At 37.0% G+C, this 24684-nt stretch overlaps 1 protein-coding gene across 1 annotated transcript in view; it reads left to right on the top strand.

Annotated features, from left to right (window-relative positions):
• LOC115418900 (hematopoietic progenitor cell antigen CD34) overlaps nucleotides 1–23597 on the top strand; it is a 39216-nt gene extending 15619 nt beyond the window's left edge. Inside the window, exons 2-8 of the mRNA XM_030133438.1 lie at nucleotides 1264–1362; nucleotides 3417–3616; nucleotides 5018–5110; nucleotides 9844–9964; nucleotides 10131–10183; nucleotides 12894–13043; nucleotides 22457–23597. Of these exons, the coding sequence (XP_029989298.1) occupies nucleotides 1264–1362; nucleotides 3417–3616; nucleotides 5018–5110; nucleotides 9844–9964; nucleotides 10131–10183; nucleotides 12894–13043; nucleotides 22457–22663 (923 nt within the window). The 3' untranslated portion in view covers nucleotides 22664–23597. The remainder of the gene's footprint in view (nucleotides 1–1263; nucleotides 1363–3416; nucleotides 3617–5017; nucleotides 5111–9843; nucleotides 9965–10130; nucleotides 10184–12893; nucleotides 13044–22456) is intronic.
• Nucleotides 23598–24684: the final 1087 nt, after the last annotated feature.

Raw genomic sequence — 24684 nt, 5'->3', positions numbered from 1 at the left:
GTAGAAGACATACGTGCAATTTTAAGTTTTTATTGTTGTTTTTTGTGTATTGTTCTTTGTGTCTCTAAATCTTTGTACTTTTAAAATTTATTTGTATAGATGCTTTTTCCTTTTGACATCTTGATGTTTGTTCAAAATGTATATGTCTTGTATACCTATATAATTTCAATTCAGTTGGAAAAAAGGGGAAAAAAGTAGAAGACATAGTGGCCTTTCAAAGCTAACATCAGCCATCACGGTAGGAGTGAATTGGAGGATAGTCTTGTGATGGAAGGACCTGGAGGCTTTATTAACTTGGGCTGTGAATGGGATTCAGTCCACCAGTGGATTTTTACAAGCTGAAACCCACTGATTGAAAGCTGAACTATGAGGTGTGCTGCAACATTTATTGACTACACAATGGATTTACAAATTGAGACCCCTGACATAGCTGATTGAAGACTCAGAGACACAGGAATTAGATAAAACATTGAAAGTAATGTCCACATTAAACAGACAACAGCAAACTTTATTTGATCTTTTAAACATAAGTATATTTGCAAGATTAGAATGGAATTATTTTCACAAGTTTACTGACATGTCGTTGTATCTACAGTATGTCTGTGTTAAATGCCTTTACCTTTGGTGTATTTTATTATTATTATTATTATTATTATTAACCCAAAAGGACCCAGTGTGGCTTTTGTGGCAGTTTCCAAACTAATTTTTCTTTCTATTTAAGCTTTCCTAAGGGATTTATCACTATTTATATTATCCTCTGAATTTAGCTTTTTTTTCCAGTGAAGATAATCTATTTTCCTATGTTTAATTATACATTCTTTGTTTAACCGGGGGGAAAAAGCCTCACTTGAGATTGCAAATTTCTTTTTAAAGAGATTTCAATTGACTGATCATGAAGATGTTCATAAAAGATCAGAGTAAAGTTAAAAGTTATTGTATCAAAACAGAAAGAAACTGACGAAAAGGTGAATTTTCAGTAAAATATAGCATTTACTGCGCATGAACCGAGTGTGTCCATCCACTGTCATTGATCCAACTCCATGGGTTAGACTGGTGAATCAATGTTGTAGAAGATGACAGTGTTTCCACGTTCATTATGATGACCGTGAAAAGATGACAAACTGTAATTTACACTGATTATTTACATGGATTGATAGGATTAGTGGAACAGTTTAGATCACTAGATGCTAATGGTCAATAGTTGATGCTTGGGTCTTTATGGGTTTAGAAGTAACAATAAGTCTTATGCTGATTTTATTGCAGGAGCCATGGCACAGGAAGATGAAGCAGAGGCACCAACACCTGCTTTGGCAGAGGGATATGTACGAGGAGATATGATACCACGGACAACTGTAGCGCCTGGTAAGAACACTGCATTAACAATCAATCATAATGAAACTAATTAAAATTAGAAAATGATCAAAAATTAGTAGCCAGGGGTACGGAGAATTAATTTATAACATATCACCAGCTTACAGGGTGGGGAAGCAAAATTTACAATGAACATTTAGTTGTTTTTTCTCAGCAGGCACTACGTCAATTGTTTTGAAACCAAACATATATTGATGTCATAATCATACCTAACACTATTATCCATACCTTTTCAGAAACTTTTGCCCATATGAGTAATCAGGAAAGCAAATGTCAAAGAGTGTGTGATTTGCTGAATGCACTCGTCACACCAAAGGAGATTTTGCGATAAATCTGTCATTTCTGCGGTTCAGAACAGCATCGACAGTGAAGATCTTTTCATCTGAAAAGATCGTTTCAATGGAGGACTTTTTCTTGAACCATGTAATAATTTTCTTGCACCTTTCCAATCTCTTTTCCTTCATAGCTGTTGTCAACAAGTGTTTTGGTGTTCTTGTGTAAGATTTTAACTTCAAATCATATTTTACTGCATTTCTAACGGTCTTGTTGTCTACCTCAAGTTCAATTGCCATTTTTCTCATGGATTTGGTTGGATCCTTTAGGATTTTGGATTTGAGAGCTTTAATAAAAGCTTTGGTACGTTTTTTGTTGCTTCCTCCACTTCCAGACTTTCTCGTAATAGTTTTGCTCATAGTCATTCTCTTCTTTCCATTATAAACAGTCTTTATGGACACTCCAACTATTTTTGAAATCTCCTTTGGTGTGACGAGTGCATTCAGCAAATCACACACTCTTTGACGTTTGCTTTCCTGATTACTCATATGGGCAAAAGTTTCTGAAAAGGTATGGATAATAGTGTTAGGTATGATTATGACATCAATATGTGTTTGGTTTCAAAACAACTGACGTAGTGCCTGCTGAGAAAAAACAACTAAATGTTCGTTGTAAATTTTGCTTCCCCGCCCTGTATATTCAGTTTAATTCAATTTACTTTGTACTTTTTACATTATACATTTATACTTTTTACATCAAACATTGTATTGATTTAAATTGAAGCACAGTTTGAAAAATAATAAAACAATTTGGAAAAAATGAATGAATGAAAGGATGAAAAAGTCAATGATACTGATCATCACTAGAATATTTGTAACAATTCATCTGCAAACAAAGTAAAACCACTGGATTGGTGAATATTAACTAATAAGTTGCTGCAGTGTTCTGAATACTCTTTAAACCTTGTACTTCACCAGAGCCTTGATGGGTGTCACTGAAATGCATACATGCTTATTTCTCTCACCAACAAACACAATTAATACTTGTATAAGAATAAATAGGGATGTGTATTGGCAAGAATTTGGCAATACGATACAAATCACAATACTGGGATCATGATACGATCTATCACGATATATCATGATACCGTTAAAAAGGCAATTTTTTGTTTGTTTCTTTTTTTAAAAATGATTATTACCTTGAAGAATTGAATTACACCAGAAATATGCACAAATACTAAACACATTTTTATTTGATCACAACAGGATCTAATGTTATATCACAAAATTTTCCTGTGTTAAAACTTAAATTATGTTTTACAGGCATTACAGTTTACAATCCTGTTCAAATGTTCTATTAGGCTAATTTTATTAGTTCATAACTAACATCATAACATTATTTTTGTGCAATCCAAACAAAGGAACTAGCATTATTTAATACAAAGTTACATAATAATAAATACAATATAAACAAAAAAGAAAAACAAAAATGAACCTCCACAATATCTGCATTTGAATAAATACCTAAAAATATTGATACAGTTTTGTGAAATGAAATATCACAATATACTGCAAACTGATATTTTCTTACACCCCTAAGAATAAACATTTGAAACTGCATAAACAATTAGTTAGGAATTTTCTTTTAATTCAACTGTATTCCAAGTATTTGTCCCTGCTCAGGATATCAATTAATCACTATCTCAGTTTTTATAGTTACATCCTCTTTATTCCTTACAGGTAATAAATTAAAGGTGTCTTTTTCTTTTTCAGATACAGGTGATTCACAAGAACAAGTCCAAGTTCTGCCCAGTTTGGAGCCCACGGACAATAATGAGTCCACACCAGGGGCAGCAGTGACTGAGGCAGCTCCAGAGGAAGCAGGTGGCAAGGGGACCGATTTTACAGTGCAGGTTCTGACTGACAAACCCACTGTTGTAGAACCTCCTGCCAGAGGCGACGGCATACCACAGGTGAGATAACGAAGAGGAAAAAATCATAATGAAATGTGCTTTCTGTTAGAGAAAGGCTGATTCATGTGTGCAAATTGGAGATCTTACAAACCACTATTGCAGAACTCGGCAGAACTTGGTGTCCAGTGGATAATATTAGACTTCTCAACTGGAAAATAGTCACTCAGAAAATTAAAAAATGATTTTACTCAGGTCCAGATATATTAATTATTTAGATCTATTGTTCAGTGATTCAGATTATCCAGTTTAAACAATATCTAAAACACTGCACCTGCTCTGAACTATTGTTATTAGTTACATCAACAGCTAAATGTCACGAATACAAAACAAGTGTTCAGAGAACACAAACCTCACAAGCACCCCGAACGGTGTGCATGTGTGGATTGACTATTTCTTTTTAAATTAAACAGTTTCCAGGTTGTTCCATACAGCAGAAAAAGTTGAAGCTTGGTACCAGTCATGTGTATGTCAAATTATATTCAATTCCAATCAATATTTGTTGAGTTATAATGAAAAATGTGTCGTAAATGGGATTTTCAGTGTTAAATTGAAATGTCCACAGAGTCCACATTCCATAGTGGATGTGGACAATTTTGTGCCAGATACAAGATATTGTTATAAGCTATGGGTGTATCAAATTGGAGGCTAATCAGAGTCGTTTTGAATTATTTATGAATTTTCGAAAATTGCTCAATGATGAGAGATGGGAAATTTGAGATTTTGTGACCTTGCTGTGACCTTGAACTTTGGCCTACTTGGCCCAAAATTTAATGGGTTGGTCCCAGGGCCTAGGCCTATCTGTGGGTAAAATTTGGTAAAGTTGGTTGTAATAGTTTTCCTGTAAAGTTGCTAACAAACAAACAAACAAACACGCAAACAAACAAACACACGAAGCAAAGTGATCTCAATGCCTCCTGGCAGAGATAAAAATACCATTGATCCCCTTTAATATTAAGATTAATATTAACATTAGAAATGAATTTGTATCAGTGTGTTAATGTTGCATATTATTACTGGTTTGCCCAGCTAGTGATTTACATGTTTCCAATGACGCATGAGTCCTCATACTATATGCAAATGATTGGACTCCAAGCATATAGTGAACAGTTGTGGTATGTTTTGTCTAAGTGAAAATGTTAAGTATCTCCATGTGCACTGCCATGTGTCTGTCCCTTTGTGCCAACTGTCTGTTAACAGCCAAAATTAAATTTGGCTGTAGCTGCTTTATACTTTATGAACAACTACATACTTTGTAGTTTATCAAAAACTTCAACCCTTTCAAGTAAATGGCCAGAACTCATGCTGGTATATGCTATACATTATTCATGACGCTGACAGCAAGAAGCAGCAGGGAGTCCTGGCATAATTGATAACTGATGAACCCTCTGTTTGCATCTGCAGCCAGTTCCACAAGACGATGTGGTCTGTGTCAGCAAAGAAGCCGTTCAGGACAAAAACGCTGTCAGTCTGAAACTCAGAGCAGTGTCCAACTGTGTAAGTTCCAGCTCTACTTTCTATTCACAGATAACAGGCGACATCACATCACCCCTATCCTGGCATCCCTCCATTGGCTTCCTGTGTGTTTTAGAATTGATTTTAAGATTTTACTGATCACTTTTAAAGCCCGAATGGGCCTGGCCCCTAGCTATATAGATGAGATGCTAGTTGACTAAGAGCCAGTACGCAGCCTTAGATCCTCAGGGGGGCAGAGGGCTCCTGGCTGTTCCAAAGTCGAGGCTTAAATCTAAGGGTGACTGGGCCTTTTCCATCAGGGCCAGTGGCGGCTGCTTGTCTTTCAGAGAGGGGAAGCTCATTGTCAGCTTACATCAAAAAAATGTCAAGTTATTTAAACATAAATTCAGCCCTCCGTTCCTTCATTCATTCATTATCTGAACCTGTTTTATCCTCACTAGAGTCACGGGGGTTGCTAGGAGTCTATCCCAGTTACTTACGGGCGAAGGTGGGATACACCCTGGACATTTCGCCAGTTCATTGCAGGGCTGACAAATAGAGACAAACAATCACTCTCACATTTAGACCTATGGGCAATTTAGATTAACCAATTAACCTATCAGTGCATGTCTTTGGACTGTTCCTTTTTAAGAAAATGGTCAGTGACCTTATCGTACCAAGTAAACAAGAAAACATTGAAATTATGTTAAATTGAAACAAGGAAGTAATGAGTGTTTTATTTACAGTGCAAGAAATGAACAAGTAATTTCGTAGTGGTTTCTCTCTCCATTTCACAGCAGAATGCGCAATGGTATTAAACTGAACTCTGTCAAGTGAAGGAGTAGATCTCAAACTAGCTGTCAATCAAATGGGATTCAGCCTTTCGACTGATCCTCCAATCAGCATGTGGAAGCCCAGCGTCCAGAACAGCTGAGCTCCGCCCACAGCTCCAGTGTCCGGGGGCGGGACAACATCGTGGCATTTATCCAATTACCGTCCAGTTTTGAGGCAATGAAAAAACACTGTTCCACTCAGTCCCATTGAAGTGCATGGACACTGAGCATCTATGGGCAAATGCATTGATCATAGATCGTATGAGAAAACAGCGCAACGGGAATGTATGAGAAGTGAACAACATCGAGTCCATTGATTTGTGATAAAGCTGATTCTGAACGAACTCGTCTTTGAGATGAACGTGTTCTAACACATTTGCAGTCAATGAAATATCAACACAACCGAACATATTTAACCATTTAATTTTCGTAATTTTAGGGGAAGCCAGGCTTCCCTTACAGTCTATGAGAAATCACCGCTGAGGGCCCGTCGACTTTGGAACGGCCTGCCCGAGGAGATAAGGCTTGTGGAATCAGTGACATCTTTTAAATCACTTCTTAAAACACATTTTTATAGACTTGCTTTTATGTGATGTTTGTCCCTTTTTAATTTAATTTTTTTTTTTTATTTTATTTTATTCTGTTTGACTACTAATTTATATTCTCATACATGATTGTGCTTTATCTCATTTCTTCATTTTTGCATTGATTTGACGGCATTGTGTTACATTATCTCTGCCCTCTTTCCTCTGATTCACTTAATTTATTCAAAGTGTCATGTTTTTGCATTTGTTGTACACATTTTTCCTATTGTGCTGCTTCTGTTTTAGTGCTTTTACTTGCATCTTGTATCCTGCTGTTGTGCCCTCTGCTTTGTCTGTCAAGCACTTTGTAAACTTTGTTTTTAAAAGGTGCTATATAAATAAAGCTATTATTATTTTATTAGATATCTACACAATTGAGAAGAAGCAAGAATACAACTTACACACACACTCTCATACATTCACACACAAGTCAACAATCTATGCTAGAAAGAGAAATAGCCGTTGGTCTAGTTTTGATGTTATTTTCAGTAGGCCATCAGCATGTTACCATGACCTCAACAGGAAATTCTTTCATATTTCAAAAGGCAGTGGTAGTTACATCTCAGATGCCAGTAAATCACAAAAATAGGAGGTTAACAGACTGTACCTATCCTCCTGTGAGTTTTTCTTATCAGATGAGGAGGGTTCGAGACATTTTGCTGCATAACAGCCAAGTGTGTGATTGAGGTATGAGGGCGAAGGGAGGGAAACACAACGGGTGGGTTCACCGCTGTACACTCTGTAATGCACAGACGCCTATACAGCGGCAGAGTGGGTGTGTTTGTGCTCTTTCATCACTGTCTTACAATAACAGTTTTGAGGTCTATAGGAGTGTAAGTGGTGGTCTAAAACAGGGGGGTCAAACTCATTTTAGTTTAGGGGCCACATTGAGCCCAATTTGATCTGCAGTGGGCTGGACCAGTAAAATAATAACAGTGAAAAAAGTAAAATTATATTATGATCAGGTTTACATCTACAAAGTTTCCTTAAAAATCTGAATAACATGAACAACTTGAATCGTCTTAAGAAAAACAAGTGCAATTTTAACAATATTCTGCCTCAGTTTATCAATTTATCATTTACACATGTGCATTACAATTGCACAAAACATTTAGTAACAGGCAGAATACTGGTAAAATTGCATTTACTTTTCTTAAGACATTTCCGTTTCTTCATATTTGTTCAGGTTATTCACATTTTTTTGTAAAAGTATAGTTTGGTAATATAAACATTTTCATGTAATTTTACTTTTTTACACCAAAAAAAAACAAAGAGAACATTTGGGGTTGTCATTATTTATAGGTTATTATGATAATATTTTACTGGTCTGACTCACTTAAAATCTAATTGGACTGTATGTGTCTGTATGTGAAACCTGAATTAAAATGATTTTGACACCATTGATTGTTAATATCTTCAGTGTAATTTTTGCATTTCACAAATTCATCCCGCAGGCCGGATTGGACCCTTTGGGGGGCTGGATTTGGCCCCCGGGCCACATGTTTGACACCTGTGGTCTAAAACCTGAAGTTTATTTATAAAGAAGTTTGCACATAGTCCAAAAGATGCAATCCATTTCAGACTCATTTGTAAAAGCGTTGGAAAAAAACAGCACTTTAGATCAGCATCAGAACAGCAGAATAAAAGTACAGAGACCATCTAAACAGACAGAAAAAGGCAATGTTCATAATGAGCAGAAGATTAAAATCGGTTCTGGGGAGTGCAGGTCAATATAAGGAGCATCACTGGGACCAATTATGAAGACTTCAGCTTTTACCCTCAGTCTAATAAGCTAATTGATCATTTAGTCAAACAAATGAATCTTCTCAACTCGACAACAAGAATAAGTGAAAATGAAGTAGAAATGTCTTCCTCTAGTTTTGGGAAAATCAATAATTTAGCTCTACCCAAAATATAAATGACCTAAAGTGTTTGTGTAAGTGAATGATTTTCATTAAAAAAACCCCAACAACTATGAAATAGCATAGTATAAGAAAATGAGCAATAAAGTAAAGACAAAGCAAATGTTTTATGTTTAAGACTCTTAGAAGTAGCCACTCTTGGCTTCCTCTAAAACGGTCAAATAACGCAGTCTTGAAGGAGTTCCCACATCTGTTGAGCACCTGTTGGTTTTTTTCTTCACATTCATTCTGTCATACAGTCAGGTTTATGGATATGAAATGCTTTATAGTTGAATGGGATTTTTGCTGTTTATCAGCACTTCATCTGCACATAATACACAACAAACAGTTAAGTACAAATAAGTGATGAGCTCATTAAATAAGAAAAGAATGCACACACAGTAATGGAAGGATGGAATGGAAAGAAAGATTGTAAAAAAGTAAATGTATATAATTAAACACAATTCAAAGTATATATATGTTGGCTAATGTACATTTTTCCAATTTTTTTTATTGTGTTTGTATTTATCTGTTTGCTCTTTAATGTGGATCATGAGTCTGAAATAAAGCTTATCTATCTATCTATCTATCTATCTATCTATCTATCTATCTATCTATCTATCTATCTATCTATCTATCTATCTATCTATCTATCTATCTATCTATCTATCTATCTATCTGTCTGTCTGTCTGTCTGTCTGTCTGTCTGTCTGTCCGTCCGTCCGTCCGTCCGTCCGTCCGTCTATCACCCATCCATCCATCCATCCATCCATCCATCCATCCATCCATCCATCCATCTATCTATCTATCTATCTATCTATCTATCTATCTATCTATCTATCTATCTATCTATCTATCTATCTATCTATCTATCTATCTATCTATCTATCCATCCATCCATCTCTCTGTCTGTCTGTCTGTCTGTCTGTCCGTCCGTCCGTCTGTCCGTCTATCATCCATCCATCTATCTATCTATCTATCTATCTATCTATCTATCTATCTATCTATCTATCTATCTATCTATCTATCTATCTATCTATCTATCTATCTATCTATCTATCTATCTATCTATCTATCTATCTATCTATCTATCTATTTCTGACATTTTAATTTTTTTGTTTTTGCAAATAAACCACTAAATGTCTAAAAGTAAGTTTACTCAATCAAACTGAATTGTGTGATCTAATTTACGAAACAGCTTCTTACACCTTAGAGAAAGTTCAGCATGTGTTAGGAAAACATAGTTTGATTAAAGATTTGAAAGGACAAAATAGAAGATGAAAACATCAGAGGATTTAGAGCGAAGGGAGAAAATAATCACGGCTTTGTTTAGCTGTTCTAATTAGAATTTTAGAAATGATAAAGAACTAAATAGACACATCAACAAAGACAGCTTATGTGTTGTAACAAGGGGAAAAAACTGTTAATTAAACCTTTATATTGTGGTACTCTTGCAGGAAGACACAAAGATGAGGATTCAAAGCGTTCTGAAGGAGTTGTGTGGTGAAGACTGTAAACTACAGCTGTACCAGGAGGACAACACAGATGAAATCCTTGTCTCTGGACAGTATGTTGAAGGTATTTAGAAGGTTTATTTTTTATGATTAATGATTTTCACGTATTACTTTGAAAAAACTACCAACAGTTGCAGCAGATTCACTTTTTTTTATTGTTACCTTTGAAAACCAGTTTAATTATCACTACTATTCACTTCCTGAAAATAAATCAACCCTTTTTCTTACAGCTGATGTTGGAGGCATGGCCAACAAGTTTGACAATGACAACATTAAAGATAAGGTGAGTGTCAGTCTTCTAATATTAATACTACTTTGGTGGTGCAGTAGTTATTCTATCACCTCACAACAACAAAGTCATATCCTCACCCTGTATGTGTGGTACTTTAATAATAATAATAATAATAATAATAATAATAATAATAATAATAAACTTTATTTGTATAGCACCTTTCATACAGAAATTGTAGCCCAAAGTTCTTCACATTGATTGAAAAAATACAATATTAAAATACATTAAGATTTGATTAGAAATACAGTAAAATAAAAAATAAATATAAAAACAGAAAATATTTGATTATGCATAGAATTTTTGAAGTGCAAGAAATAAGATGAAATTTGAGAGAAATACAATAAAATAAAAGTAAAAATAAAAGCAGCGCACATTAAAATATTTGATTATGCATAGAATTTTTGAAGTGCAAGAAATAAGATGAAATTTGAAATACAATAAAATAAAAATAAAAACAGAAATACAATAAAATAAAATAAAATAAAATAGACTTTAGCGGATTTGGTTCATTAGGGTTATATTAGTTTTTATTTCTAATTGCACTTTTTACGTCTGCCAAGAACAGCGGAGGTTATGTTTTCATTGGGGTTTTATGCTTGTCTGTCTGTCTGTTAGCAAGATAACTCAAAAAGTTATGGACAGATTTTCATGAAATTTTCAGGAAACGTTGATACTGGCACAAGGAACAAATGATGAAATTTTGGTGGTGATCGGGGGAGGTTAGGGGTGTTTTTTTTTTTTTTTTTAATCATATTTAATAGTAATGAAAAAAGGTGATAAAACAGAACAAAATGAGCAAAATTAATTAAATCAAATCGACACATGTACAATATTTCTGAATATACATCTTCATTCTCTTTTTTTTTGATTCACCCTTTCTATATCTACACACTCTTTTTTTAAAATAGTGATAGTTAACAAGACAATTTGGACAGAAAAACAACAACAACACATAAACAAAGGGAAAATCAAACAAATAAACAAACAAACCAAAAACAACAACAACGACAGAGTATTGACAAACAACGACGATATCATATTACAATGAAAAAGATCATAAATGTAAATAGCAACTAAACAATATAGCTTGGTTAGGGGGAATAGGGAAAAGGGGGAGAGGGGGGTATGAATGACAGTGAGAAAAAGAGAGGGGGGGTGAGGGGGAAAATAATAATTGTCGTAATAATACAAAAATATATAATAATGATAATAATAATAATAATAATAATAATAATAATAATAATAATACCAGTATTTTTTGTCTGTCAGTTAACAAGATAACTTAAAAAGTTAAGGACGGATTTTCAGGAAATTTTCAGGAAATGTTTGGGGGGGGGGCTGATCTGCCTTGGCGGACATCTGTGCTCTCCAAGTGCTTTTCTACTTTAGTATACATTATCGTCTTGATTATTTGTTTACTCAACAAAAGGTTAACTACAAAAGCAGGCGGAGAGTGCAGAACTTCCCCCCCGATCACCACCAAAATTTAATCATTTGTTGCTTGTGCCAGTTTCAACATTTCCTGAAAATTTCATGAATATCTGTTCATAACTTTTCAAGTTATCTTGCTAACAGACAAACAGACAGACAGACAAACCATGATGAAAACAAAACCTCTGCTGTTTCACCTGGCGGAGGTAATAAGTGACGTTTAAAAAGCCCTTTCATAATATCTCATAGTGAAATGTGACATCTTCAAAATACAAAACCTAAAGATACGTAACTGACACAAAAAAGGAAGCAGAAATATGAGTGATAAAAACTACTACAAGTATTAATAGATCCTTACAAAATTTGCAAATTATTGGATTTACATTCAATAAGTGTTTGTTTCTTGGAGCTTTAAAATGTATGAATGTAAATATTTGTACTTTTTCACCTATGTTATCTTTTATAATATGTAAATGGGCATAAATAAGGATTTCTGCCATTGCTGTGTGTAATATCACCAAGTAGGTAAACCCTACCCATCAGTAAGAGCCCTTATAACAGACAACCTACAGGATGAGATTAAAGTAAAGTGACTTCATTCATAGCTGACTGGCTCAAAATGAATACACATAGACCGACCAGGCAGAATTACAGAAAACATACATGAATATACTTTACCACATATAAGGACAAAGCATATACAATGCACATACAGATGTACACACCCACATATGTGCATTCAGATATAAACACACACCGCATAGAAAGAGGAAAACACACTCCCAAAGGATTCAAGCTGTCAGCAGTTTGTGTGACAAACAAAACGCCCACAAACAAACTTGTGAGCCACAAAACATCTTCCCTTGCACCTAGGGACCAGTCTGGGTTATGGGTGTGCTGGTTGCACCCCTGTCTCTTTTAATTCCACATACTTTACTTCCTATTTCACAGGACACTAAATAACTTCATAATGAGTTCAGTAATGGTTCAGCCAAACACTATTAACTATTCATTACACAGTCACATCATCTTTTTTGTTTTGGATTCAGTCAAAACCACAGGATGTACAACTGCTGATTGTGTAGGTAAACAATGTTCCTTTCAGAATTGGAAAATAAACACTGTTATTGGTGGGTTATCATGAAAACAGCTCTTGCCTTCATGTGAGAGTCAATCTACATAGAGCTTTTGTTTGGCTGGAAGGACCATAAATCCAATCTGTAAACAAAATGAAGATGAATTCTTGACTAACTTGGTTGTTTGTTTTCAGACCAACGTGGAGGAGGCCGTTCCTCGTTGGGGAAAGAACTCTAAGTTGGTTCTGGTTTCCTTGCTGCTGGCCGGTCTGCTGCTGGCTGCGCTGCTGGTCGCTGGATATTACCTCAAAACCCACCGCAAAAACTCCAAAGGAGTCAGACTGGTGAGTGCACTAGAGTCGGAGTCCAAACAGGCTACAAAAACATTATTCTGTAAACAACACACTGTGTAAACACCACTGATATTAATGCAGACATAATAAAAAACACAAACACAGTAATTGTCTTTGGCTACAAACCTATTGTTTACTTTGGCAGAAACTTATAGAACTGTGTTCAAACCACATAAAGTCTTTATGTTGATAACATTTTATTTAATTGCAAATGAAACTAGTAAGTTAATGTTTACAACAAAACCAAAGGATGAATTTAGTGTCTCCTCAGGACATGTCATTTCCATCATCTCAATGATGTTTTTGTCTTGTTACACATTTTACAACTGATGCCTGTCCTCTAAAGTTCACATCTTTGTTGAGGTCAACTTTCATTAACTCTTCCAGAACCCACTTTTCTTTTGACTTAATTCGGATAATGAATTCCCATATCATTAGGGATGGGAATCGAGAACCGGTTCTTTTTGAGAACTGGATCCCAGTAGCTCAGTTCCTTGGAATCGTTTGCCTGCCTGCTTAACAATTCTGCTTATCGATTCCACCTTTGTTGCACATGCATGATGACGTCATGCGTAAGCTGCATTGTTTTGGTCAGAACGTAGCCAACATGGTGTTTAGGCAGAAACGATCTAAAAAGACGAAACCAGGTCCACTTATAACGCTTGCAAAGCTTCCATGTCTTCAAAAGGGTGGAATTCCTCCAATCTGCTCAAACATTTGTCCACAGCATGTGATTCATTTACAGGAATGTCTCATATTTGATACACCACTTAGCGGTGCTTGTGAATGTAGCAGGGTGAACGCTGGGCCCAGTCCTGGTTCCGGTGCGGGCAACAAACGTCGTACCCCCGCAAATACAAGTTTCTGAAGGTAGGGGAAAGGAAATGAGGTGCACAACAACGGGAGACGAGATGAGCATGTAGTTGACATACAGCAATAGAGGAATTAGAGGAATTAGTAAAGCGTTTTAAGTTTCATTTTCACTGCACCCCACGCCCACCCCCCCGGCCCCAAATCGGGCCTGGCGTCATCTGTTATTATTATTTGTACATACTGTACAGGGTGGGGAAGCAAAATTTACAATGAACATTTAGTTGTTTTTTTTCAGCAGGCACTACGTCAATTGTTTTGAAACCAAACATATATTGATGTCATAATCATACCTAACACTATTATCCATCCCTTTTCAGAAACTTTTGCCCATATGAGTAATCAGGAAAGCAAACGTCAAAGAGTGTGTGATTTGCTGAATGCACTCGTCACACCAAAGGAGATTTCAAAAATAGTTGGAGTGCCCATAAAGACTGTTTATAATGGAAAGAAGAGAATGACTATGAGCAAAACTATTACGAGAAAGTCTGGAAGATACTATTAAAGAAGAATGGGAGAAGTTGTCACCCGAATATTTGAGGAACACTTGCGCAAGTTTCAGGAAGTGTGTGAAGGCAGTTATTGAGAAAGAAGGAGGACACATAGAATAAAAACATTTTCTATTATGTCAATTTTCTTGTGGCAAATAAATTCTCATGACTTTCAATAAACTAATTGGTCATACACTGTCTTTCAATCCCTGCCTCAAAATATTGTAAATTTTGCTTCCCCACCCTGTATATGTTATATTTTCTTTGCAGGGATGGAAATATAGAAGACAGTTAATGCAAACACACCCATTTGTAATCTTTTATTCCCTCACCTAATGAGAATTGATAAGGAATTGGATCGATAAGCAAAATCAATAATGGAGTCGGAATCATTCAATTCTTATCGATTCCCATCCCTACATATCATGTTACTACTAGATACTGTGTGTGATTCTGTCAGTTGGTGATAAGGTCACATATCCCTGGCCTATTTGGGATCCTGACCCTCAATTTGGGAAACGCAGAGCTAATAGGACATCCTGCAACCTGGACTTTCATCTCTAAATTGTCTTTTTGATGGTAATAAAAGATAGCATAGATGACACAAAACAACTTTTAGTGACAATAGGCCGGATCTACTAAAGGTTTCCATGTATAAAACGTGTACAAACTCATTGCACGTGCAAAAAAATGTACAATCTGATTTACTAACAGTGTGCACTAAGGGTTGCGTCTTTCAAAGGTGCAAAATAGCGCATCTGCATCCAGTTAGTATGTTTACTGCAATGAATATGCAATATGGGGCGTTTACGTGCAATTTTGTGTGTGCTGGGAGGAGAAAATGTAAATATATTAATTTAGCACATGCAAAGTGATTTATCAAACCCGAAAAACCATTTTGCTCATAGAAACTGCAACTATATTTAACATGTCTCAAAGGGAGGTGCATACGGTTTGGATGTGTAATTGTGCACACATGGAAGTGGTTATTGTCGTAAGAGGGAGACAAATGGTGAAACAAGACACAGAGAACGCATTTTCACCCTCGTGTGAACATTTTTGGAATGACTGAAGAAAAAATAATTGAGACGTATTGCCCCCCCCCCCCACACACACACACACATATACACGCACACACTTTACGGGACTCTTTTCCACTTGATGTGATGATTGTGATTAAATATATGCACTGACATTAGGCAACAGTGTAACAAAATTATCTGCGCCTGACAGTCATTCAGTCCAACAACCCCCACGGACCTCCCACCTCTAAAATGAAAAATAAATGAATGAATGAGTCATGTGTAACCAGGTATATATATATATATATATATATATATATATATATATATATATATATATATATATATATATATATATATATATATATATATATATATATGTATAAACGTTAGAAAGGTTGGAAAACAAATACAGAGCAAATACATTAAAATAGTGTGTAATGTCCCTTTAGGGAACTGGGATGAACGATCAGCCAATCAGACATGATATCCCGCCCTCGTTGCACTCGATTAACAGGTCACGATGCAACTACGTGATCTTGTGTGAGGCAGGGAGATCTGGAAATGGCGACGAGAAAGAAGAGAGGAAAACTATTGTTAATGTGTTTTAAGTTGATTTGTGGCGGTTTTAAGTGGCAGTTTCTGTCAGCTAACCCAGCGACAGAGAAAGCGGACACAGAAGAAGACGTCGGGGAATTGGAAAACCCCGTTCTTCCACTTCTATTACCTCGGTCAGGTCTAAGGACAGAGTTGGGACCACTTTGAAGATTCTCATCCATTGATGGCGAGCCTCCCAGAGTGATTCAGTCGGAACCAGGATCTCCAGTTGGAACCAGGATTCCCCAGTTAGAACCAGAGATTGACTCAGAAGTGCTCCATCTGCTGGTAGGACAGTGCCAGTGGCCAGGACTGTTACACACATTCCTTTTATGAGAGCATCAGATTTTGAACGTCGCAGGAACATTTAAAGGAAAGAAACACTTAAAAGACATTGACAAACTCTAAGTGATCACAACAGACATTTCAAGGGAAGACTGACAGACTGACAAACTACAACTCGTTTATTTGAAAGGGCCCATTTTTTATTTTCTTTATTGTTCTTTTCTTTTTTGTGTTTCTATGTATTTTCTATACAATTGTATACTGACTTGTTGATATGTCAGTAAATGTTACAGATTTTTCAACTTACCTTGCCTTTTTGCATTCATTTATGGTAGTAGTTTATGACACTTGGCTCCTTCCGAACCTAGACTAGAGTTACTTACCCAAGAGTGGGTTACACATGCAATACCTTCTATGACTAAATTCCTCCAATGTGTGTCTGGATGATTCAGCGCACTATTACCATTAGTGCTGGTGCATCCCAGAGCAGTTTTTACAGCATATTGTCTCCATGATGAAAACCAGTAGCACACACAAAATTCTCATTTAAATAGGGTGGTCTCCAGGACTTTGTACCTGTTGTAATTTGCCCAAGCAATCTTAGCAAATCACCCACAAACCGCAGTTCAACCCCACATACAAAATTCTAGATTGCACATGCAAACTAGAAGCACTCGGAGAGTGCAGACCTCCGCCAAGGCTGATCAGTGCCCCCCCCCGTGGGCCCCCCCACGCCAAGGAGGTTATGTTTTTGCCAGGGTTTGTTTGTTTGTTTGTTTGTCTGTCTGTTTGTCTGTCTGTTAGTGTGCAACATAACTCAAAAAGTTATGGACAGATTTTGATGAAATTTTCAGGGTTTGTTGGAAATGGGCCCCCCCGTGGGCCCCCCCACCCCCGATCACCACCAAAATTTAATCATTTCTTCCTCATCCCATTTCCAACTAGAAGCACTCGGAGAGCGCAGACCTCCGCCAAGGCTGATCAGTGGCCCCCCCCGTGGGCCCCCCCACCCCCGATCACCACCAAAATTTAATCATTTCTTCCTTATCCCATTTCCAACAAACCCTGAAAATTTCATCCCAATCTGTCCATAACTTTTTGAGTTATGTTGCACACTAACGGACAGACAAACAAACAGACAAACAAACAAACAAACCCTGGCAAAAACATAACCTCCTTGGCGGAGGTAATTAGTACAGTTGTCCCTCACTATAACGCGGTTCACCTTTCGCGCCCTTGCTGTTTCGCTGATTTTTTTTGGTGCAATTTTGCATGCTTTTTTTTTTTACAGTGTATGAACGTGCATTGTGTTCTGCGTCCAGATTGGCTAAGGGACTGTAGACCATTGTCAATCAGTCTCCTCCGTGCCGTGTCTCCTGTACAGTACAGAATGCGTTCGGCTTGCCAAATTTACATAAATGTTCGATCGCTAGCAGTGTGACTCTGAAGTGCTGCATGTTTGCAAGTTTTCTCCCCAACAAAAGCCACAATGTCGATGAAACGTTCTGCACCGACAAAGACACCTGCGGTCGCAGCCAAAAGTCAGGGTAAGATGCTAACCATCACACAAAAAGTTGGACGAAGGTTTGAACTTTGAGAGTGTTTAACCCTTTCATGCATGAATTATGAGAACATTAATTAAGACTTTTTTCTTTATTCCGCTGTAGGCATTTAAAAAAACAATGAGATTTTTCTTTTTCTTTTTAATGAAGCTATTTTTCATGGAGTTGCAAATATGTGCATTGAATTTTTAAAGTAAAGAAACATGTATTTACTGATATACTGTGTGAAAACTATGAAATAAAAACATATAATGCTGCTGATCTGATGTTTTCTCACATTTTAACATACACTATAAATAAAAAGTTATGGATGTTTTTCATTTTTGGGGCTTTTTTTTTTTTTTTTTTTTCAGTCGGGATTTTTGCACAATGGTTTTTACTTTTTTTGTGTGTGAATTGAATTGAAACACATTTTTTTAATGACCAGACATGGTTTTATTCACAAATGGCAAAAATTACCAAAAAAAAAAAAATTACCAAAAAAAAAGAAATATCCATAACTTTTTATTTGTAGTGTACTTTAATACTAGTCATTACTCACTTCACAGACATAATATGCCAAAAAAAAAAAAAAAAAAAGGTTAATTACAGTCTAATAACAATAACAAGGAACTGATTTACACTCAAACATGTTAGATCAGGTTTATCAAGAACAGCAAAATTACAGTAATGTTTTCAATTGCAGTGTATGGGATGGTGCATAAGCGTCCACTGTGTTGGCTGATATGGAACTAAAACAACAAAAACCATGAAAATACAAGAGAACAGCTGGAAAAGAACTGTCCACTGGAGTGACCACTGTGCATGAAAGGGTTAAACAAGAGAGAAATGTTAGAAAATGTTAATGCCTGTCTGAGAAAAGTGTATGAAGTGTGTGGTGAGGGGTTTTACAGCCTTAAAACATATATAATAATTGTAAAAAATAAAGCTGACTACTTTGCGGATTTCGCCTATTATGGGCTATTTCTAGAATGTAACCCCCGCGATAAACGAGGGACCACTGTACTTGCAAATTGGGATGTAATGTCGCATTTCCGCTATGTGGAACCATCTTGACTCAGCTCGGCTCGACTCAACTCGGTATTCCTGGAGACAGTTTCCATTATAAGATACTACCAACTTTACAGTGCCTGGTTGTCATAGCGATACAGCGCGTTACTTCCGTGTCGTCTGTTCAGAGAGTCGCTGATAAACTCGCTCGTTGCGTGTTGTCTAAATTTTTACGTCCGCCACCAAAGACTGAACCTCCTTGACCGACCATGGTGTAGTTTTGGGCTGTTATCATGTGGATTAATGTACCGCTATATTTACTGTCCACTTCTGCATCTGTTTTTTGTAAAATGGCGGGTCACAGAGAAAACTGTCAGACCAATCAGTGGTCTGCAGAGTTTACACATCACGGTTTAGTATCTGGTCCCCAGTCCTGGAACCTCGGCGGAGGTGATACCAAAAAAGTAGTACCGGGTACCAGATTCCAGGTCCTTTTTTGAACGCAAAAATGCCGAGCCGAGTCGAGTCGAGTCGGGGCATTAGTAGATCTGGCCCATTATGTGCAAAATTGTGGAGCTGAAATAATTACTTTATTATTCAGTAAATCAAATCATGGATCTGTGGCAATTAAATAGAAAACCGAATTTAAAGACACACATTTGCTTGTATAATATCAGTGGGTCAGAGGAAAAGATTAAATTTACACGTAAGGCTTTGGTGGATTTATGTTTTAATTTAACATAGAGTAAACAACAACAACAATAGCAGCAACAACGACTTTTAACAGTAGTGGACGAATCCACAAAAGATCATCATATCATGTCGATGCCCTAAAGACCGACAGTGCGTTGATTAAGTACGAAAATCGCACACAAACTATTTATGTAACAAAAGTTCAGCTGGATTTGAGGTCAAGCATATAGTTACCCTCCAGTAAGTTCCTGACTCAGAGGAGGACATGCCCTTAACACCGAGCTTTTCTGTGGTTTATACTTTAGTCCGTTGCCAGTGGACTGCATATGGTTTTCGTTTAGTTTTTTTTTTTCTCATGCTCATGACATCAGTTTTGTAAGAGTTAACATATGGGGCACACCCATGCGTGTGCAATGTGTTTGGTGAAGTTGCCTTTTGTTAACCTCCCCTCAATAAAACAATTACCAACACCCTTCCGAGCACAAACAGCTGAAACTAATAAAAGTCATTTACAAAGAATGCATTTGTTTGTATTTGAACAAGAGCCACAGAATAAATTCACTATCCTGCTTGTTTGTTTGTCATATGTGAGCAGTAAAATCAAAGTTGGTGGTAAATCTGTATCTTAACCCATAAAGACCCAAACAGCTGACGACGACCAAAGCCATCTACTGATCTAAAATATTTAATACCCGTTGATCCACCAATCCTATCAATACGTGTAAATGATCGGTGTAAAATACAGTTATTCATCTTTTCATGGTCATCAGATATGACCCATTTGGACATTCAGAGGCTCCGTCATCTTCTACAACATTGATTCACCAGTAAAACCCATGGAGTTGGATCAATGACAGTGGATGGACACACTGGGTTTAAGTTCAGTTAATGATATACTTTGCTGAAAAAGTCCCCTTTTCTTCTGTTTTCTCTGCTTTGATATAATAACCCTCAACTTTAATTGAACTTTTTATGACCATCTACATGATGAGTGAATTAAATATAGTAAAATACCAGATTTTTACTGAAAAAAAGTAAAATACAGAGGATAATATTAGAATAAATGGTGATAAATTGCTTAAGAAAGTTTAAAATAGAGAGAAAAATACATTTGGGAACCGCCACAAAAGTAGCACTGGGTCTTTATGGGTTAAACATATCATACGATATGTATATATCTTTAAATTTTATACTTAAACTCTTATACTTTTAAGAACTTTAATTTTTATTGCTGCCCCAACCCTCTGGAAGTCTCTCCCACCTACTATCCGACACTGTTCTGACTTCAACACCTTCAGGTCCCTTTTAAAAACTCACTTATTTAAGATTGCTTTTAATGTTTAACTGTTTTATATTTATATACCTACCTTCTGCACCCACTTTTATCTGTTTTTAATGTGTTTGGTTTCTGTTTTTATCTGCTGTATGTAAAGTGTATTTGGGTTCCATGAAAAGCGCTATACAAACAAAATGTATTATTATTATTATTATTATTATTATTATTATTATTATTATTATTATTATTATTATTATATTGCTGCTGTAAACTGTTAAATTTCCCTATGGTGGGTAGGGATGGAAATTGTTAAGAATTTAATGATTCCGATTCCATTATTGATATTGCTTATCGATCCGATTCCTTATTGATTCTCTTATCGATTCTAATTGGGTGAGGGAATAAAAGAGTACAAACGGGTGTGTTTGCATTAACTGTCTTTTATGTTTCCATCTCTGCACAGAAAATATAACATATACAGTATGTACAAATAATAAGAACAGATGACGCCGGGCCCGGTTCAGGGGGGTGGGGGGCTACAGTGAAAGTGAAACTAAAGACTCTTTACTAATTCCTCTATTGCCGCATTTCTACTACGTGGAACCAGTTCGACTCGGCTCGGCTTGTCTCCCGTTGTTGTGCACCTCATTTCCTTTCCCTTCTTACCTTTGGAAACTTGTATTTGAGGACGTTTGTTGCCCACACCGGAACCGGCCCGGCGTTCACTCTGCCGCTACTTTCACAAGCGCCGCTAAGTAGAGTATCAAATACGTGACGTTCCTGTAAATGATTCACATGCTGTGGACAAATGTTTGAGGATATTGGAGGGATTCCACCCTTTTGAAGACATGAAAGCTTTGCAAGTGTTCCAAGTAAGTGGACCTGGTGTCGTCTGTTTAGACAGTTTCTGCCTCAACGCCACGTTGGCTACGTTCATTCATTCATTAATTTTCTGAACCCGCTTTATCCTCACTAGGGTCACGGGGGTCGCTTGGAGCCTATCCCAGCTACATAGGGGCGAAGGCGGGGTACACCCTGGACAAGTCGCCAGTTCATCGCAGGGCTGAACATATAGAAACAAACAGTCACTCTCACATTCACACGTATGGGCAATTTAGGTTAACCAATTAACCTATTAGTGCATGTTTTTGGATTGTGGGAGGAAGCCAGAGTACCCGGAGAGAACATGCAAACTCCACACAGAAAGGTCCCACCCCCCCGTCGACTGGTGTTGGAATCGAACCCAGGACCTTCTTGCTGTGAGGCACGAGTGCTAACCACTGCACCACCATGTCATGTTGGCTACGTTCTGACCAAAACAATGCAGCGTACGTGTGACGTCATCGCGCATGCACAACGAAGGCGGAATTGATAAGCAGAATCGTTAAGCAGGCAGGCAAATGATTCCAAGGAATCGAGCTACTGTGAACCGGTTCTCAAAAAGAACCGGTTCTCGATTCCCATCCCTAATGGTGGGATCAATAAAGTCTTATCTTATCTTATCTTATCTTATCTTATCTTATCTTATCTTATCTTATCTTATCTTATCTTATCTTATCTTATACATATAGCCCTGTATAAGCCCAAATCTCAGTGTTGTCCTTTTTGTTTCCTTCAGGCTGAGTCTTTCCAAGTGGACGAGGAGAACCAAGCCAACACTCTGGTGTCAGTGGCCCCCCTTCCTCAGGAGCCCCTCGACAAACCCACCGCCAACGGAGAATCTCCTCCAGAAAATGGGACCAACCCGGCCCCCACCCCCGCTCCGGCTCCCACCACTAACGGACACTCTGCCACCCAGACCCCAGTGGCCGACACAGAGATGTGAATACTGACACCGACTGCCTCCTGTTAAACCCTTCACCCACTGGGACACCTGCAAACCCTCACCCTCTGCTGCCTCAGAGACCGTCCACACACTGAGAGAAATTCAACACAAATCCATTGCATGAATGACCCCACCACCACCCCACTCCACCCTTTCCTCAACTCAGCCTGCGCCTCTAGGGATGCCAATGAGAACGACGATGAAACTCGTGACTCTGACCATATCAGACAATGCCTGTAATGTGAAAAGTTTTGGGAACGCTGACCTTCGCCGGTGTCAAAAGGAGCCTTCATATGCTGTATTCGGGACTGAGACTGATGAGCAGGGCACTGAATAGGCTTCATTTGTTGCCCTGAGTTCAGTCTTGTAGTAACAATCATTGTACAATTACCAAAATAATGTCAAATATGTGAAGAGCAGTGAATGCAGTATTTGTCTAAACCACAACTGTGGTGCCACACAAACCAATGAAACCAGGCAGTTGAAAGGAGACCAGTTTTTGTACTGTTGTAAAAAGGACTTACACTCACTGCTTGTTTGTTTTTTTTTGTTTTTTTTTTGTATAATTGATTCAGGATGTGTTTTCTATTTTTTGTAGCCTCTATACTTCCACAAACCTTGTTAAGACCAAATAAAGTTTGAGCAGGGCAATAAAGAAAAAAAGTCAAAGGATCTATTAAGTTTGAATTTTCTGTAATTTACTATGTTTTACCACAGTTGTTGCCAAACTATAAAGTGTCTCCATAGAAAGGTTGCTTGTATTCTTTATAGAAACCGCATTAGCAAGTGAGCTTAGATACTTTCTGACCTCTGTGCAAATTTTAATTGGGATAGGCTGTAAAGTACATTTCTATTTTACATGTTGGTTTTAATGATGACATTAGTGTACAGATTTTTCTTGAACAAATCCAGACTTTTCCTAATGTCACCACTGTCTTTGGGAGTGGAAAAAGAAGAAATAAATAAAGAAAAATGCAAAAATAAAACAGTTGCCAGGCTGATAAAGAAAGTCACTGCTATGAATTCCTTCACAACATACCAGCTGCATCAACATTCCCAAAGCTGCTTGTAAAACCATGTTTATTATAAAACATTTTTAACCTTTTTTTTTTTTTTTTTTTTTTTTTTGAAGAACTGACTGTTTTCATAATGTACTGCATGTGTAAATAGCTTTCTCCATTAGTAGGACTGTGCCTGACTTTATAAACTGTGATTGTTGACAATATCTTTGTGGGCTGTCTTGAGCAAAATCGTTTATGCTTTCTTGATTTATAAACGTAATCATTTGAAATACGCAGACACACATACATACACTCAATCACCCACACACACACACCAGTTGCAGTGAAATATTTAAATTTATGCATTTTATTCATACATGCAAGTGCATTCACAACACATTTCTCTAAAGGAAATGATGAATTGATGAGCACAAGAGCTTGCATGAAAATCCGTCTCTGTGTAGGTTACACATATTTTAAGTGGATTACCACATAGGGGATTGCCTGTGGATGGTACAATCAGTAGGAGGATTGTAAACATTTCATTGCGCACTGGTCTCCCAAATGAACACAAGTTAATATATATCACCTAACATCTGAGTATAAATGTTATTCAGCAATTCTCCAAACACAACATGAATATCATATCATGCAAAGTACAAATATTTTGATCCACAAACATCTAATCAGCCGTATTTGATTAATTATGAGGCGAACATAGATGATGTAAGCGCCACCCAAGGCATTGTCAAATAATGGAGCTCGTTTCACATCAGACAAAAGATCCTGATCATCGTCTGTCGTGTCAAATTACTAATGAAGGAAAAGTCAAAGAATGTTCGAAAGAATAAAAGATTTAAGACTAGAGAAAGAAGATGCCGTCTTCTCACGTTGATTATATGTTATTATGCAGGGATTTCCATCAAAGATCTATTGAAATGCAAATCAATGTTTTGACTAGGGCTGAGCAGAAATTACATGCAGAACTAAACTAGTTTGAATGTTCATAGTCGAAAACCA

This window comes from Sphaeramia orbicularis, chromosome 5 (assembly GCF_902148855.1).
Source record: "Sphaeramia orbicularis chromosome 5, fSphaOr1.1, whole genome shotgun sequence".
NCBI lineage: Eukaryota > Metazoa > Chordata > Actinopteri > Kurtiformes > Apogonidae > Sphaeramia > Sphaeramia orbicularis.
Note: the sequence above shows the minus strand (reverse complement) of the source record. Positions and strands in the feature narration are given on the sequence as shown.